At 41.8% G+C, this 18,769-nt stretch overlaps 1 protein-coding gene across 4 annotated transcripts in view; it reads right to left on the reverse strand.

The window, feature by feature from the left end:
• The window catches only part of cux1b (cut-like homeobox 1b), a 66,856-nt gene that overhangs the window by 46,174 nt on the left and 1,913 nt on the right, over positions 1-18,769 (reverse strand). For all 4 annotated transcript variants that reach the window (XM_030440658.1, XM_030440633.1, XM_030440651.1 and 1 more), the window contains exon 2: positions 1,343-1,453. In XM_030440658.1, coding sequence (XP_030296518.1) covers positions 1,343-1,453 — 111 coding nt within the window. The remainder of the gene's footprint in view (positions 1-1,342; positions 1,454-18,769) is intronic.

Raw genomic sequence — 18,769 nt, forward strand, 5'->3', positions numbered from 1 at the left:
AGTCTGATCTGATGTGACTGTGATCTCCGCTGACTGGTGCAGACCACAGAGAGCTGACAGCCCTGCTCTATAGGCCCGTCCACCACACACACACACACAGCCATGCAAGAGACAGAAAACACAGCTCAAGACGATCGAGGCATTTTTAATCAAGCGCAGCCCGTCGCACGTTATGAACCAACCTATTTGCTAAGCAGCCTTGATGCTTATACACCTCCAAACACTAGGAGTTTTCGTGCTGATTCCTATTGAGTCCGTTACAGCCCTGTAATGAATCCTGTCGCTCGTCTGGCCTGGCTCAGATTCCTCCTCCACATACCAGGGAGATGCCAGGGGCCACACAGACGCCAGAGGAGCCTTCCTAAATCACAGCCTTGTTACACTGATGAATGTGTGTGTCCTGTTCTGTGATCTAGGCTATCTGCCTCTGTGTGTTTGGGTGCGCACCTCTGCTTCTCTGCATGTACGTCTCTCTCTGCCTCCGTGTGTGCTCCTACTTATGTGGTTACACTTGAAAATGAGATTGGAGATGAACGTGTCGGGTGAAGTGAAATTAGTGTCTTTTGTATGCAGGTACAGATTTCTCTGGTGTATATGCCTCAACACCAGGGTGGGCTACAAGCTGAAGCCAATAGTCACAATCCTCATCGTGTGGTAACTATAATAGACCCACGTCAACTCCGCCGAGAGTTGACAATTTTCTATCCACCGTCTACTCCATTCATACATAATTCATTCTACCATCAATAATTCACCATGGTGACATTACCAATAATAACACAACAATACTTTGTTTTCACTGTGTGGTTTAAAATGTGTTGCCTTGGTAACAGAGATGAAACAAATATTCCCAGGAGGAGTGATGGGAACACAGGAACAGGACAGAATTCCCTCCTGATCCCACTTAGTAGTGTTGTCACACTCTCTTTCTTTCTCTCCCTCCTGCTCTGCCTCTCCCGCACTCTCTCCTTTCTCTCTCTCTCTCTCTCCCCTCCTCTCTCTCTCTCTCTCTCTCTCCTCCCTCCCTCTCACATACACACTCACGGACCACACTTTCTGCACGCATAAAAAACTAGGTCAGATAATACAAACTCCTGAGGGGTTTTCTGTTTTGTCTCTTTAGGATTTCAGGGAAACTAATGGAGAGACTATTTTTGGGAGCCAAGCCCGCATCTCTGCGCCGTCTCCTCCTCCCCTGCTTTCTCAGTAAATAATCACCGCTACATTTATGAAGAGAACAGACACGGAGAAACACACAGGCGAGCCACGATTGTCAAAAGAATCGCGGGATGTATGCATGGCTGTGTGTTGGTGCGTGACCGCGAATATCTGATTTTCTCACCTCTGGTGTGTTCTTCTTGAACTCGCGGCTCAGGTCAATTAGTTTCTTCCTGGTCTGTTCACTCTCGTCCTGTCTGTTGGCAAGCTGTGTGGCGGTGGCGTCTAGTTCTTTCTGCAACACAAAACACACAATTCTTATTAGTTTGTTGCACATTTCATCACACTTATCAATACTGTCATTATAATCAGCATCATTGTCGTCATTCAGGATAAAAGTTGTTTTCTGACTAGAAAGCAGACATCTTGACCCATCTGGCATGCTGCGGATTACCCATACTGCCTCAGCTGAGCTTCACCAAGTGTTGCGGCAGAACAGAACCAAAGCACCGACAACTGGCCAAGTAAAACCCGCCTACACCAGTATTTTGATCTGCTAGCAACATCTGAGCCATCCAACCTGTCAGTCAATCAGTCACCACTGTGTCAGGCATGACAATATCTGAAGCAATATGCTACTACTCTTACTACTACCACACACACACACACACACAGTTGACAACAATTATTGACCCCTCCCCTCCCCTCCTCTCCTCTCATAACAGCACAATTAACAGCAGCAGCAATGTTGTCAAGGCTGCGGCAGGGCCCGCCTTTATCCACATCCATTTTGCATTGTTATTAATAGCTATTTATGGGACTTGTTCCAGATGATGGGCCAAGTGCTGACATTAACAAGACGTTCAGGCCTTGTAAAGATTGTATCTCTCTCTGCTGAGTGTGTTGCTGGATTATGTTTCTGTTGGATTCTTGCCTTCTGTCACGCTCACTCACTTTTTTTCCCCCTCATTTTTTCCGTACTCGCTACAGATCATCCACTCACTTATTCAACCAGCAGTACCATCTCCTCCGCTTAAATCTCTCTCTTCTCCCTTTACTTCCCCCAACCCCACCCCTCCCATCCACCTCCTGTGAGGCCGCCCACCCCTGAGAGTGATTAAACGCTGCTGAAGGGCCGTTATGCTAACTAACACACTAATCATTTAATACACACATTACCACAGGGGCCCTTGTGGCTCAGTCTGCTGACAAGGTCCCAAAACACACTCACGCACACATCAGCCCATCGCCCCACATCGCTCTCACCCCCCCAACGCACACACAAGAAAATACAACCCTCTAAAGAAATAGTGTGATCAAGTACTAATTAGGAGATTTTTTTCCCCCCATCAGCATTAAGTTTAATTCCCTGACCAGCCGTGATCTCGTTTTATCCACAAACCGTAAAAAATATAACAAATGTTGGTTGACTGTCCTCCGCAGTGGGTTTTACGCAGTGGCACAGGACGTTTGAGGAAAAAAAAAAGTTAAAAACTGCTCACTTGCTTACATGCCATCTTGCTCTCGCTGCCCATGGAGCAGTTGATGTAGCAGCCTGTCTGCCCATGGCCATGGAGCAGCTGCACTATCTGTTAGTGAATTCGAGCGTGCGCAGAAGCTTGTGCAACGCTTGATGAAAAGGAGGAACCTAATAAATTTTAATCATGTTAAATTAATTGTCAAAAAATGAATGCTCTAGTTCATGAATAGAGGTGTAATTATTATATTGGTAAAGATTAGCTACAGGAACAAGAATATAAGGCCCAGTTGGTTCAAAGATATTAACAGATAATAGTCACTGGCACATATTAATCACAGTATGATGTATTAGGCCTTAAGGCTTACTTTCCAAAATCATTTAAATATAATAAACCAGTGGGACACTTCAGTTTTAAGCCTGAGCTCAAATCAGACAGCATAAGTAGCAAACAATTTTAGGTATATCCCAAAAGCAAAGAGATAATGCTGTTAATCATCCAAGCTGTGCCATTAAACACTAGGAATTAATTTTAAAAATATAGAATCTCCCTCTGAGAGTACATGATCGGAATCACTACATTAGTAAAATACCATGGAGGAGCGATAGAGTATGTGTGCGTGTTTGTGTGTACGTATGTGTGTGTGTGTGTGTTATGGGCACTTCAGGACACAATTAAGTGCATCCAACTTGAAGAACAGTTTGAGTTTGAGTAAGTTAATTAAATCAAAATAATATATTGAAATGAAGTTTGGTTTGCTTTACAGTGCCTCTTTCTCAGTGTTTGTCTCTTATGTTTTTTACTCTTGCCTCAGCTCTGGGTTTAAATAAGGACACAACCTCACATTGACGCTTACCAAGTTGAAATAAATAAACAATACCTTTTTTCTTAAATTTACCAGAATGTTCTTTGATATGCAAATGAGTCCAATCAAATTCAGGTAAATCTATTTTCAGTTAAATAGAGTTATCCAAAAGTCAAAGGAATTCAACAAAATAAGCTAATCTAATCTCATAAATTGATTAATGAGCTCTGTTTCATAGCAACACTGAAATAACCACAGTCCTCCACTAGGGTTCTGCTTTACGAGGTCTTGTGCCAATCCCTGACGCCCTTGATTCTTTCCAATCCCTTTCCAAAACCCTGCACATATCCCAATGTGTTACCAAATCCCCATTCCAAAAAAAAAAGAAAAAGAAAATTCTCACTGCTAAGCTAAATAAACACATCACACATGGAAGAGGATTGATTCAGTGCCAAGTGGGCAAGTAATTATGGGCATGGTCTCAGTAAGCGGGGAAAAAAAAGGACCCTCAGACCCAGTCAGGTTTTGACTATGCAGCAAACTCTCTGCCCACATCAGCAGACACACAGGCAGACTTTACACTCATCTTGCTGATAGAGCGTAACGTCCACATGCACAATCCCTGCTGCCTCGTTCATACACATCCAAGTCTTACTGACCAATACTTTTCCAATTTTAGGCACATATTGTAAGCACGATTACGTGTCATATTTAAGCACCTAAAGTGAAATACTGAACAAGTATGTTTGGGTACTTCGCTCTGCTGCTTTTGTAACGTTGTTTCTTAGCAAAATAAAGCTGTGGTCAGTTTATATGTTCCAAAGGTGCAGACTCAAGCTTGAAACACACAGGGGATGTCCTTTTTCTCCTTTTGTTCTTTGTTTCAACTAACTATAAAAACATACTGCTGCAAATATCTGCTTGTTCAAAGGCAAATTGAAGGTTTTCTTTATAGGTAGATGGGGTTTTTTCAGTTTATAAAAACAAACTTGGACTCAAAGTATTTGACAAAGTCTTCTCCCTGTGCAACTATTTCATTTCAATGGCTAAATGTGTACCAGTGGTGTCAAACTGACCATGTTTCCTCTAAAACTGGTTTCAGAACATTTGCATATAAAGAACAGATGCCACTTCCTCACAATGTGATATTCTTAAGTACATAACATTGTATGAGAGTAGAGCTGCAGGGCCCACGATTATAACTGGCTTATATTTACGCTAAGATGATGTTGTAGGTATCAATATTACAGATAACAAGTTGGGATTCTTTGCAGGGAGGACTGTCAGTGCCCAATCGGTCCAGCTACCTGATCCTTGCTAACACCCACATCGCAGTTTATATTACTGTCGTGACTAAAGATAGCTGATAGTTAGATTAATAGATGGCTAAATGGAAAGATGAAGACCTTTCATTTTTATAATGACTGGAATGGTGACATCTGTCACTATCCATCTACAGTCATGACAGTGAACACAAACGGCAACACCGAGGGCACACTGGGCAGCCAGAGGGATTGGTTAGAGCCTTTGCATGTTTCAGTTTGAACTAAGAGGTCAGGAGCAGGGAACTATTTTCATTGTCCATTAATCTGTCGATTACATTCTCGAATAGTCTATGTCGATCAGTGATTCATAAAATGTCTTGTTTTGTCCAAAACCCAAAGATATCCAGTTTACTGTCATAGATAGCCAAACCAATTAATTGATTATCAAAAAAGTTGCTGACTGACAACTAATCATGTAATCAGTGCAGCTATACAGCAGTATAAATATGGCTTGTAAAACTTCATGAAACTGTTTTAAAATATTTTAGAAACGCATACAAACACACATCCACTAACAGCAAGTCAATTCCGTTATTTTGTTGGATTCCTAAAGCTCCAAACTTCTGGAGGGGAATACTGTTCACTTTAGGCAAGTCTGCTCCACGGGGGCTCTACCATCTGGCATACCACTGGGACTTTCTTTCCGTCATGTTTGACATCAATGATTGACATCATGCTAGTTTGATAAACTTTCAAAATTAACATGTTTGACAAGGAGTTGAGACATGAATAAAGGAACCCTAATTAACAGAATACAAAAACAGACTAATTAAAAAGGAGTCCATACTTCACAATACATAATTAATGGAATGACACAAAATATAATTAATTACACTGGCAAAGTGCAAATATAAGCTCTTGTGTTGATGCTTCATGTTACGCCTACAGAGCAACAAACATGCATGGAAACGTTATTCTTGGGCCCTCGGGCCTTTGGGCTTGCTCTCTAAAGTCACCACACTCCAGCTCTCCTTGGCCTGACTTTGAAACATTTTACTTCTCAAATCTCAAAAACAGTTTAATTTACTGGTGAGTTAATTCATTTAACCGTTCATATTAGCTCCAGCGCTATTTTTAAATCTGGCTATGGCTGGTTAGGACTGCACTGTCTAGTTTAGCAGACGATGGAATATGGTGTGTGCAGGGGAGCATTAAGTGGGCTGTAATGTCTGTGTGATTGCTGTAACAGCCCTGCTTGGCTTGGCTGGACTGGCCCACAGCAGCAGTCCCTGTCCTGGTTCATTTGGTCGTCTGGTCAGCTGTAAAGACGATTGGAACAGATTGCCAACACTCCCTAGAGAGACTTCAACACCGACTTGGCCAAGAAGCCTCCCGCACACTGCTCCACACGCGTGTGCTCTCACATGAATGCACAGACGGGCCGCTGCAGTAACTTGGGGAGCCCAGTCTTTCCACATTCTTTTGAACTCCGTTTCAAAAGAGGAAGTCTGCTAACATGTTCGCCCAGCGAAATTTGGCATGCTGAGCTATGTTTGCAGCTAGGAGAGGAGGCTGGGCCAAACGAAAATGTGTATCTCTCCGTCCGACCACTGTGGTAATAATACTAATCACCGATAACAGTCACGGGTAAACAAATCCTATTACCACTGGCCATCAGACCCAAGGTGTATGTGTGCGTGCTCATCTCTCCTAATGAAATTCCTTCCACTCGTCTGCAGGCAGAGAGAGGCCTTCTATCAGACTAATTCGCTCTAATTACTCTAATGAGCCACAGGTGATGATACAGTGAGACTGATTAATTAAATGGGAGGCACCAATCAGGCATGTCTGATTATGCCAATCATATCGACTACAGACTAAATGAGATAACAGGAGACAGACGCACTTTAATTGAGGTATCAAAACTTCATGGAATTCCTTATGCCCTCACGCTCCGCCGATGCCGAGACAGATAGGCTGGTGGAATGACAACAAAGTTATTGTTATGTACACAGTGTGAAGTCAATCTGACTGCAGCTGCCGTCTGTGCCGACATGGTGACCAGGAGAAGAGAACACCACACGAGGATTTGCTTCAGATCTCACTCTCTGTGGAATAATTGGAACTGTAGCTGCTAGAAACACTTTGTTTACACCTCGTCTACAGTCACACATGCCAAGTAGTCTGCCACTACTCCTTTAGTCCAAACACAATGTAGGTTAACTGCCCTGCATTCGGTGCATGTTTTACACATTAATCTAATGGAGTACCACTCTTGAATTGAAGCCAGGCACAGAAAGAGAAAATACATTCACTTCTTCTTTGTAATGCTAACACCATATTATTCACACTGCAGAAGAGGGTAATATTTTAAAATAAAAACTTTTCTGTGTACAAAGTGAGAGGCTTTTTGTCTCCTCTGTACTTGGCAACATGACACAGATGTTTAAGAGATGAAGTTTTCTGTCCTGCCGCTGCAGTCACTAATCTTCCCTTTTATCTCTGACATGTCTGAGGCTGTTATGTGGTTATGATTGTAAACAGTAAAGGCGTCTGGAAAGATGTCTTATCTGAAATCTACGAGGCCTTCCTCTGAAACTCCCCCTCCATCTCCCTTCAGAACGTTCCACCTCCTATGCGGCTGACTGTTCTGTATGCCAAACCTCCTGTGTGGGGGTGGAGTCGTGGGGTGGCGGCTCAGTCAGGAGCGACAGCCACGCTTGCTACAACGACACGGTACATGATCACAGATCACAGGCACGCCCCCTCAAAACACAGCACAACAGCAGCACAGATAAGAGACTACAACCCCGGCTGCCTGTCTGCCTTCCTACCTTTGACATAGCAGGGTGCAGAACTTTGAATGTACAAGCAGACGCCGTTTTCTCAAACCACACAGGGTTTGAAGACGCAAGTCATATCCTCCTGAATCTCCGTTGTTGCTTTTCCTCTCACCCATTGGAGTGAAAGCCGCAAAGTTTTCTTTACCACAAGCAAACACAATAGTTGCACTGTGACAACTGAGGCCTGAACACTTTTGTGTGCGTGTGTTTGTGCAACTGTGGGTGCATCTGTGTTTGTGTGTAGAGCGGCTGGGGGCGGGGGGTCAGCCTACCACTCTCCACAGTCTTAACAAGACGCTTGTGGTCCCTGAGCGTTTTGCTCCTTTTTTTGAACACAGATCCATATCTACCAACAGCACAGGAGCTGTCAAGACTCACCTCACTGACGCTGACGCAAGCCTGGATCAAAAACAGCCTTTTTACACCGCAGCCTCGTTTGTATTGATCCATGTTTCTCTGCTGAGAGACTGGTTGTTGTTTTATCTCCCCAACATCCAAGCCTTAACTCTCCTGAAGCTTACTGAGAGCTAGTCATTATTTTGCCCGACCTATTGTCTGACAAGGGGTTTCAGAGGCCAGGACTGAGCCTAAATACAAATATAATGAGACTAAGATGGTTCCTGGCGTAGAGGAAGTGCAGCTCACTTGGTCTCATTTTGCCGAGTTCGAATTTAGCTGGAGGCCTGTGTCACAAAGGGTGAGTGGTGTGGTGGGTGCAATGGGAGGAGAGGGGTATGGCGATATGCTAGGTTGTAATGCATTGGTGAAAGGGCAAGATTTTTCATCCCTGCGTTTACAGGGTGGAACGGCTAGGATATTGAGATCTGAGATAGGATCAGAGGGTAGTGAGCTGTTTCAGCTACGATAAAGGCCACGCATTACAAACAGAGCACAGATATAGAGAGAGAGAACCAGAGAGAGAGCGAGCGAGAGAGTATCACACCTCTCATCCCTGAATTAATGCCTCCATTCTGCCAGGAAGCCATTCTGTGCCAGTGAGAGGAGATTGGGGAGGGGATGAGTGCACAGATATGGACTAAAAAATGGAAACTGCGATCATGGAGAGGGGCGATAGGGATTAATCAAGTCTGGGAGAAGAGTGGGGCTCTCCAGGCCCTGAAGCACATATACACAAGCCTGGGTCCCAAGGACTCAGACAACGACTGACATCAAATGCACATAGAAGTAAACATCGGTGGATAATGACAAGGTCACAGGTGCAGCCTCGCAGTGTTATAATATTGTAGATTTCCACTCATGGCAAAATTTGTATATGAGATAGTCCTTTTTAGAAAATCTATTACCCTTCAAAACGGAGACGTGTTCAAAGTTGCTCTAACTAAGTTAAGATCTGATCTGTTCTCAATTCGTTAGCCTATTTGATTTGAAGTAATTCACTTAAACTTCCTTTTAAGGACTACAAGCAGCTTCATGCTATTGGCACAGTTACAGAACAGTGAGAAAAGGGGCTGCATCGCTCTCATGTGCCTCTGGTACTTTAAATCCCTGCTCTGCATGATGCCCTTTTCCACATTTTAATTTAGCCTCGTCTATCTGTTGTATCCAGTAATTTTCTAGACGCCTGATGATGACACATCAGCAGGAGTTGTGTCACAGCCTATAAAAGCAACATGTTCACTTCAACGCATAAATCAAAAGCTTATATCAAAAATGCCCCATTAGGTTAGATACAACTAGACTCATTTAATGTGTCCGGCCCATGCTGTCACTATTTTCTAGCATAGAATAGCCTTCTGACTGAGTTTGACACCCATGGTCTATACGATCAACGTCAACAGCGCATGTCCCGGGGCTAAGTCTTACTCAGCCTTTATGAGTAAGAGTTTTCTGCTCTGCTTGCACGACTTTTGAGCGGCAAAGGCAGAGAAACACAGTGAGAAAGAGAGAATGAGCATAGCTAATCCTTACAGTAATGACAGAATAATTAGCTTGCATTAGGCTACGTAATGGGTTGTAATTATATCATTTACTCTGCATTGAGAGAATATGATATAAAGCCTGCACAATGAAGGAAGAGGAATTGAGCTCAGTGGGAAGTAGGATGGAGCATGTGTAAGAGCTCAGGCTCTTTCTATTGATTGATCCAAACATCAAACGAACCACTGGAGTAATGGGGGGAGTGAAGGACAGCTAAAAGCTATTTGGAGCCTTCACTGCATAAAAGACTTGACCTGTTCCACACAGCCTACATATCAAAACCATCAAACAGCAATCAATAGACCAAAGCGGTCAACTCAACAAACCGTCACCCTACTAAAACATCAAACCCCCGGCCCAAGCGTCAGATGATAGGCTACACTCAGCTTATCCATTACCATCAGATAAAGAGGAGATAAAACACAGAGCCTAATCCTTTCATGTGTCGTGACAGCCACAGCAGCCTCCAAGGCATTCCTTCAGTCTGGCTCTCAAATAGTTTTATGGCGGAAGGCAGCCATTCAGTCAGCCAGCCAGCCAGTCAGGGCTGTTCTGGTCTGTTTGTCTTATTTCACAGTTTACACGCTGTTTTATAGGTAGTTATTATGGTCACCATGGTGATGCCATACGTTTTTACGGTCTTTTGGTCTGAGGGCATAGAGTGTAATAAACGAAAAAACACACACACATGAAAACAAAGACTCACAAAACACACTCCTGCTGTGGAAAGGTCTCCTGTCCCTCGCTGCCTCCCCCACTCTTTATCAGTCTCACCAAATGCCTATCTCCCTACTTTCTGCTTCATGTGAAACATGGATAGGCTAACATCGAATTGTCCTCTCTCATTCCACATCTGGAGCTGATCAGAGGGCCTCCTGGAAGTTGAGGCCACTGGGCCTATTAATAACCATACCGCTGAACTCAGGGTCAGACAGCAGTCAGCGGATGAGCCTGTGTCTACTAAACACATAGTCCCTTCCCCCCTTCCTCAAGAGGACAACTCTCACTTTTAAAAATGAGACAGCAGAGCTTAGCAATGTACAGTCAGTTCTATGTTTTTCAAACTGGGGATACAGAGACTCCTTCAACTCAAGCAGGAGTTCACAAATTATTCAAATAAGTAAACAAAAACTTTGAAAGTGACTATTCATTCGGTCATCCTTTAAAAATAAAAAACACATAAACATAGGAAAACAGCCTGGGCTAATTGTCAGAAGATTCTTTCTCCCTTGAGTGTTTTTTTTCCATATTTCCACATCCCAACAAGTTCAAGTTCAAGGAGACTAGACCTGTTAAAAGGCGAGACAGATGGTAAAGTCATCATCTGTTAGCCTGAAAGGTTGACCAGTCAGACAGTCCAGGTCAGAGTGAGGTCTGCAGGATCAGACCACCTCTGAACCCTGACTCCAGTCTGACAGCTGCTCAGGTCAAATGTCAGGGAGAGGTTAAGGTACCGTCTGAGGACGCCCAATGAATTTAACAGATATAGGACTGAGTCATTTACATGGAATTTCCCATGTATCAGTAGACAAAGCCATGGATCAGTACTATGGTTATTAACTGTCTATTAGGCTAAACCTGAGCAGTAATAACAGCAGGAAAGAAGTGGCCAATCTGGACAAATGATATCACAATTAGAGCTTTGACAATAAGATTCAAGTGGTGAAAGTATATTAACCCCCAGCTATTCTAAAATGACAAATATATGCTGGTTCCAATCTTTTAGTGTTTTAGACTGTTGTGGCCTGACTAAATAATTTATCGATTAATTTTAAAAATAACTAGCACATCACTTGAAGATTCAAATAATTAATAGTTGCTGCCCTCACCACAATATATTTCATTACAAACACGATCTTAACTGTAATCTGTTTTTCCTTTGGCTATAATTTATGTTTACAGTATTTACAATAGGCCACCCAATGAAAAGCATCATGAAGTTATTTGTCCAATCAGCATAGCCATGTAGTTGTTTACATCACTCTACTGGTTTGTTCATTTAGCACTAATGAGGTTATGTGAAACACAGGTTGACTTATTGATCAGCTTTTCGCAAATTAATCTGTGCTGATAGTTTGTTTTACAAATTGGGATTAGCAGAATTTGGGTCTGACAGTGGATGATGGCTGGTGTCCGACAACCGGAGGAGTTGCCTTTCTGGAGATAATGCAGACCAGCTCTCCTTCCCCCATTATAATTCTGGCATTAAAACTGGATTTGCTGACCAGAAAAAATAACTGCTAAAAAATAACTCTTACCTAGTTCAAGATCTAGCCTACATATTAATTACTTAAAGACTGATCGTTTTTATATCAGCCTTTAAAAATCCAGTATTGGCCAAGCTCGGGTGTAAATTTTTGGAACAGAAGTAGATGACACTAAAAACCACAATCTATACAATTCACTTGTAAAGTAGATATGGATGCCTTCAAAATTGATCATCCCTATAGCAGGGAGCTAGTGGTACAAAACAAATTTGTTCACTTAACTTAAATAAGACAGTTGTTTCCTTAAATGATTAAACCTCAAAAGCTGAAAATATACATAAGCAGTTCCTCAACAGTTTCTAAGTTCCTCTGACTGAGCACGGTTTGACGACTGCAACCTAAAACTAGACCTGTAAATAGTATACTGACTGCAGAGAACAATTTGTTAAGCATAAACCACCCCCATCCAGCACACACATACACGCACCTGTGAATACAGGGTAGTTGAATCATCATAATCGGTGGTAGTTTTCTGCTGAGCCCAGCCAGCAGTCTGTGTTATTTTTAGCGGGCTGACACAGAAGCAGGCCGTCCATTTACTCCGTGAGCTGGCAGCAGGACCATCACAGCTCTGGTTGCTTTTAAACTACCAAAATGGGACTGAGCTCAACATAAACACTGCAAAGGTGTGGACACTAACAGAGACGAAGTTAGCTCACATTCAGAGCCATTACAATTCCATTACTTTAACATTAGGCTCCTAAACACATGGCAGCGTATGAAAATGACAAATCCACACACACACACACACACACACACACACACACACACACACACACACACACACACACACACACACACACACACACACACACACACACACACACACACACACACACACACTAAACCATCCAACTTCTCATCGCCTTATAGCTGTGAGGACGATGTGAAAGTTTGTAACATCACCCTTTTTTAAAGCTAAAACGACAGGATTTACAAGGTGACATAACAACATGGACAATAAACTTTGCGCCTCAGCATTGGTCACATGAAGCACATTTTTTCAAATGATACAATTCCTGCTGTAGCAAATCATAAACTCCTTGATGGACTGAATAGAAGACAACATCAAGTAAGACAGTAACAGATTGGAGTGAGAAGTGAGGCTAAAGGTTGAAGGCTGCTCCCATCCAATGTGACTGATTGGCTCAGCCTGAAGGCCGGCTATGGATCTCGCAACTGAAGCCATGATTGACATTGAGAGTTACACAGAGTGAGCTATTAGCAGATAGCAAGTCATATCATAATTCAATCCCTACACCATCAAAGTGCACCAATATCATAATTCAATACTAAGAACCATTAGCCTGCAGCACACCAATATCATAATTCAATCCTGAAGCCATCAGCCCATGCCAATATCATAATTCAATACTTGGACCATTAGGACACACCAATAGGCCTATTAGAATTCAATACCTGTGGTCAATGATCTAGCAGGACACTGATACTGGAGTCATGGGTTGACATGGGATGAGGTCTGCATGCAAGGATCCTTCTCAAGCCTTATTTAGCCCCGATAACAGTGAGATAAACAACACTAAAATTAGGAAGGGCAAGTGGTTCACCAAAAAGCTTGGCCACACCAGACGCTGAAGGCCACAGAGTATTTGCTACAGGAATAAATTTCGGCAGGCTTATGCAGAGGGACTCGTTTGTTCAACAAAATGAAGCACTGCATTAGCTTCAAACTCAGCAGTGCGCTCAGCCAAACTTGTCAAAAATGTTTCAAACACTGGCCCCCACTGTGTGACCGTCTGCAGTTGGTCTAAATTATCACATTGTGGTACCTCGTGGAAATGGGACTCCATTTCGTTTTCTGGTCCATTGCCTCTGTTTATATTTCCATGTTAACATCTTGTTTAACTCCTCAAAACACTGCAAATCTCATCCAGACTCAGCTTGCTGGGTCATCAGAATTTAACAACCGATCAAACGGGCTCTAAAAGCTCACATTTCCTCAGCTGCTTTAAGTCCATTTTTTTCACCAAAGTCGTCATTATTCAAAGTTATTCTCACCACATATTTCTTGAGTTTCCTCATAAACCCTAATCCTCATGTACTGCATGTACAGTGTAAAATGACTCTGGTGTATGGAAAATACAGAAAAGAATGATCCATTACTGAAAAATAGAATACATGACTCCAAATGACAGAAGATTAATCAGCAACTATTTTGACAATTGATTAACAGTTTTTCTAGTAAAATTGCCAAACAGCCATTGGGTCCACCTCCACAGTTGCAAGGAATTCTGATTTTCTGCTTATCATAAAACCTGAAAAATATACAATTATCTATTGTTATCCTTATATGACACTGTATATCATCTTAGATTTCAGATGTCATTATATTGTATTGTGATATGGCATAAGTGTTGGTTCCTCTTGCTTTTAAAGGCTGCATTACAGTAGGTGATTTCATTTTCTGACCTTACCTGAATGTACTTGTTAATACTTGCCTTTAGACACTTCGTCATTATATCTACATTACTGCTTATTGTTTACCAAAAAACTATGTATTATGATTTTGTAGCTCAGTCCTAGCAGGAAATTTTTAAGATTTTGAAATGACAATATTGCAATCTTATTAAAAGGCCAATATCATGCTATTTCTGGTTGTTAGTCGAACTAAATCAAGTAATCTTAAGAAGGCATCTTGGTAAATGGCAAGTTATTTCTTAATTTTTTGGACTATTTTCTGACATTTATAGGCAAAATATTATCTAAAAAGAATCAGTGTTTTAATCGATTATCAAAAAAATCTTTAGTTTAACCTCAAAATAATTGTTAGCTGCAGCCCTACTTCACTTACAACACAACACGACAACACGCTCTGCATGACAATTATCAATAGAAAAGGGATCAATAAAGTTTAATCATTAGTAGGTAATAAGTGTTGCATCGGTTTGAACTTTCAGTATCGTGACAATACCTTCAAAAACATCAATGTTCGATTCCCCAGGGAAAAGTTGTACACAAGCAGGTGACAAACTTCTGAAAACCAACAGGTATTGAGTGTTCATAAAAAGTTGGCATTTTAATTTAGATCAACTCGTTGAGGGTGAGACAGCTGAAATCACGTGGTAGACAAGTAAGATAAGACCAGAAGCAAGAAGAAAAGACTGCTCGACTGGATCTGAGCCCCTGGTGGTCTGCACCTCACTGTGTGTATGTGCATTCTTACTTTACCAGTCAACTGTGGACGAGAGCAGACATTTTTCCCCTGGGAATGCAAGTTTTGTTTACTGAAAACCATGGGCTTAATATTACAAGATGAACAATAGACTATACAAGATTACACTGGCCTTGGAGGCACCGTTTCAAGTGTACACTTGATTTTTAAATAGCGTGGGCATCATCCTCAAACTTACAAGAGGAAATGGCAAGTATATTCTAAAGTGAGCCTAGAGAGAAGTGTCCAGTCACTGAAGCCCTGCTGGAATACAGAGCAGCAGAATAATGGATGCTTCTGTCATGAGATACACTGAAACTCTATGATGCTGTAGGTGAGACAGACTCCAAGTGGGTCTGTAAATAATGCCTGCCACTTCAAAACAGGCCCCTGGAAATTGCCCCCTGCGCTCTTGTTGCTGGTTGTTAGCTCAAAGTTTTGTCTGTGTAGTCACGTTAAAGTGTTTTAGTATGATGTGGTGAGGAATACGAAAGCATTACAGCAAGGTTACTTCTCCAGGTGACTGTGAGTCACATCAAATATAAATTTGTCACATTTTCATGCAAAATCAAGTTTTTCTACATATAACTATACTTAAGAGGTGTAATGTGCTATTTCTGTATGTTAGTGATCCCAGCTGGAAAACTACACTACACACTGCAGCATATGAAGTGCAGTTGACACAAATTAATACAGTTTTATTTAGGTATTGATTGAGCATGTCAAGACATGAAATATGTTTTTGAAGATATTGGCCAATACATTTTTACATTTTGATGGACTTCTTTATCAGGATCAACTTCTTTAATCCTGTATCAGGCAAAGTCTTTGTATGTTTAGGAGGAGCAGGAAACAAAGTAAACCAAGAAAAGTTATTAGGCTGGATCCTCCTCTAATATATTATGATGTCCTCAATCAGCTTGTGGAGCTTAAATGCTGCTTATAATAAGTCTTATGTGAAATCAGTTGTGAAGATTCATTTTAAATTTGAGAACACGAACGGCAACAAAAAGTAACTTCACTTTCTTAATGGCGAGTTGGACCAAATTTCAGGCATATTTCAGCACATAATCCCTGCGTATACTGAAACCAGGTTACACACTGCTTTTTGAAAGCACATCTAAATTGTTATAAATGTAACAGCGATTTGTTTTTGGCGTTTTTTTTTTAAGAATTCCTTTATACCTACAGAAATTAATGTATTCTGTTCCTATTAACTTTGAGTGTATGTTTTGATCTGGATAATTTAATGATTGCTCATTTTGAAGACAGGAGACAAGAAAACACGTATTAGGATTGTTTAATTTAAAAAAAAAGGATCTTTGGTGTACATGATTTAGATGAAACACCAGATTAATGGTAAAAGAAAATCATTTTTCAAGGAGAAATTTTTAAAAATTACGGATTTTCCCATCCTTTGAGACTGTTTACCAACCCTGTGTAGAAACGTTTTTTTTTTACTTTTGAATGGAATGAAAGCCAAAAAATGTTTTCTTGGGGGTTAACAGACAGGCCTTCACAGTAATTAAGTGATACTTATTTTAAGTTTTATGACCAGGTTTACCTCCAGGGATTTTTACTCCATACAAGAGGAGACAAAATGATCTTATTATGTTGTTTTGTATAACATTTAGACCCTCTTAACTACAGGAGGTTCAAATATAAGAAACCACATTCAGTGTTTTAGTGTTGCTTCATCTAAAATTAAAAACTGTGGAAACAAAAATGGAAAATGTGTATTTTTAACACAACTTCCACACCTTCAGTTTTTCTAAGGAAACATGTCTGTTTGTCACACACACTTTTGCATAAAGCCTGCATTAAGAGCTGCTGACTCCATCTGTTTGGGTACCCCTATTTATAGACTTCTGTTAAGTGCTTTTCATCTTTTGTACAAAAACCACACAACATTGGTCTTTTTTTTTTTTTGCCATGCACGATAATACTGTTCAATTAAATACTCTGATATCTAATTCCACAGGGTAGAATACACTTTTTGTATGAAATCGGATAAACGGAGTCTAGTGCAGATACTCCTCAAAGCAGAGGGAGGGTGAGGAAACCGAGCCCGAGTGTGACGTTCACTAAATCACTGAAGGGTTGGGGAGTTGTGGGCCTCCGCTGACAATTAGCCGGTGATAAGGTAGATGAGGAGAAGTTTTTTTTTTCTACAGTTTTCAGAGAGCTGAACATTCCTCTCGGTCTGATGCAGCGTATCGCTCATGAGGATACACTATAACCTCTTAGAAAGTAGGATGACATAGCCCTGACCAAAGGAGACCGAGGGGCAGACCAAAGACCTGACATGCACTCGTCCTTCTCTCTGACTCATGCTTAGTCGCTCACCACCCACCGACACACAGTGAAACCTCAGTCCCAATGCCAGGTTTTGTCACTGGGCAGAGAAGCGGTTGGCTACAGTAAAAGCATGACGTGATGCCCCTTCCTCTATGCTCCCCCAGCCTGTGCAGCAACAGAGGGGTAAAAATATCCCACCAGTGAGTTCAGACAACCAGCTCATAAATTAACACTAAAACTCCTACAGACAACAGTGGGCCAGTCGCTGAGAGATTTAAACCACTCAGGTTGCCACTGACCACAGCTCAGGGATCACCTTACAAACCCTTTTCCTAAATTTACCCATTAGGAGGTGGTGAAGAAGAACGAGCTGAAGATCGGTTTTCATCTAAGTCACTCTTTAGCCGTACACTAACGTAGTGAACTATTTTTCAAAATGGCTCTAGGGTGCATTGTTCCAGGAAATGTTATGAGGTGAGATGTAGGCTATTAGGCGTAAATTGGGAATTGTGTATAACAGGAAGGTCTGTTCTTAATTTTCCGCGCTCACACAGAAAATATAAAGTATAGGTTTAGGCTCAGCTATTCGCTCGTGTCTTATTAAGGTTTTTTGCCCGTAATGAAGCACAATCTCTCGAGCAGAAACACAATGTTCCAGCAAACTGCTTGACTGGGTCAAAAAAAAAAAGGAAAAAAGAAAAAACAACAGGAGAGAAGAGTGATGATCCCCTCTAAAGAAACTCAACTCTGTAATGGATGGACAGGGATTACAGACGTTAAAACCTCCTCCATCTGTAATTCACTGTCACCCTGCCATCATCTCTGAATCACTGATCCATTTTGCAAGTGTGCGAGACCTTGCTAAAAGCATCACTGTTGCACCCATTTGTGTTTGTAGTGGTGGGGGGAGGAAAGGGAGGGGGGAAAAAAAGCATGCAGAAAAGACAAGTTAACAGCTCGCTGTGCTGTTTCAAAGCACTCTCTGTCCTGTAACAACCACCTAGCTAGTTTCTCACACAGGGAATGGGACACACTGATCAAATAGGATTTTAATGAACATCAGCAGTTGGAGCCTGAGGAATAGACGCTATGATGGCTTAAAGCTACTGACATCTAGGTTGGGTTGGATTTTCATCATCAAAAGAAACCCAAAAAAAGAAGGAGAGAAAACATTCCTTTGCTAGTTGGTGCCTCTCGCAAAGGAAACACAGACTGTGAATTTAAGTGCACACTGTCCAGTCGATCACAAGGAAGAAGCAAATGAGAACGCAATTGGCTGACAAGGCCATGTGTACACCATGATCATATCATACCAACCCCACATTATCCTCAGAAACTGGATAAGAAAAAAAAAAGATTCTCCTCTGAAGGCTTTCCTCTAGGAGCCTCTCAGTGGGAGGGAGAGTAAATAAGATGTCATCAATAATAGACAGTGAATGTTCTGAGCAGTTCTGCGTGCACGCACACACACACACAAATGTGCACACACAAACACACGAGCGCCGACTGATTCCTATCCTGCAGACAGGCCTGCCAACCGCCAGG

Source organism: Sparus aurata, chromosome 2, assembly GCF_900880675.1.
Source record: "Sparus aurata chromosome 2, fSpaAur1.1, whole genome shotgun sequence".
NCBI classification, from domain to species: Eukaryota; Metazoa; Chordata; class Actinopteri; order Spariformes; family Sparidae; genus Sparus; species Sparus aurata.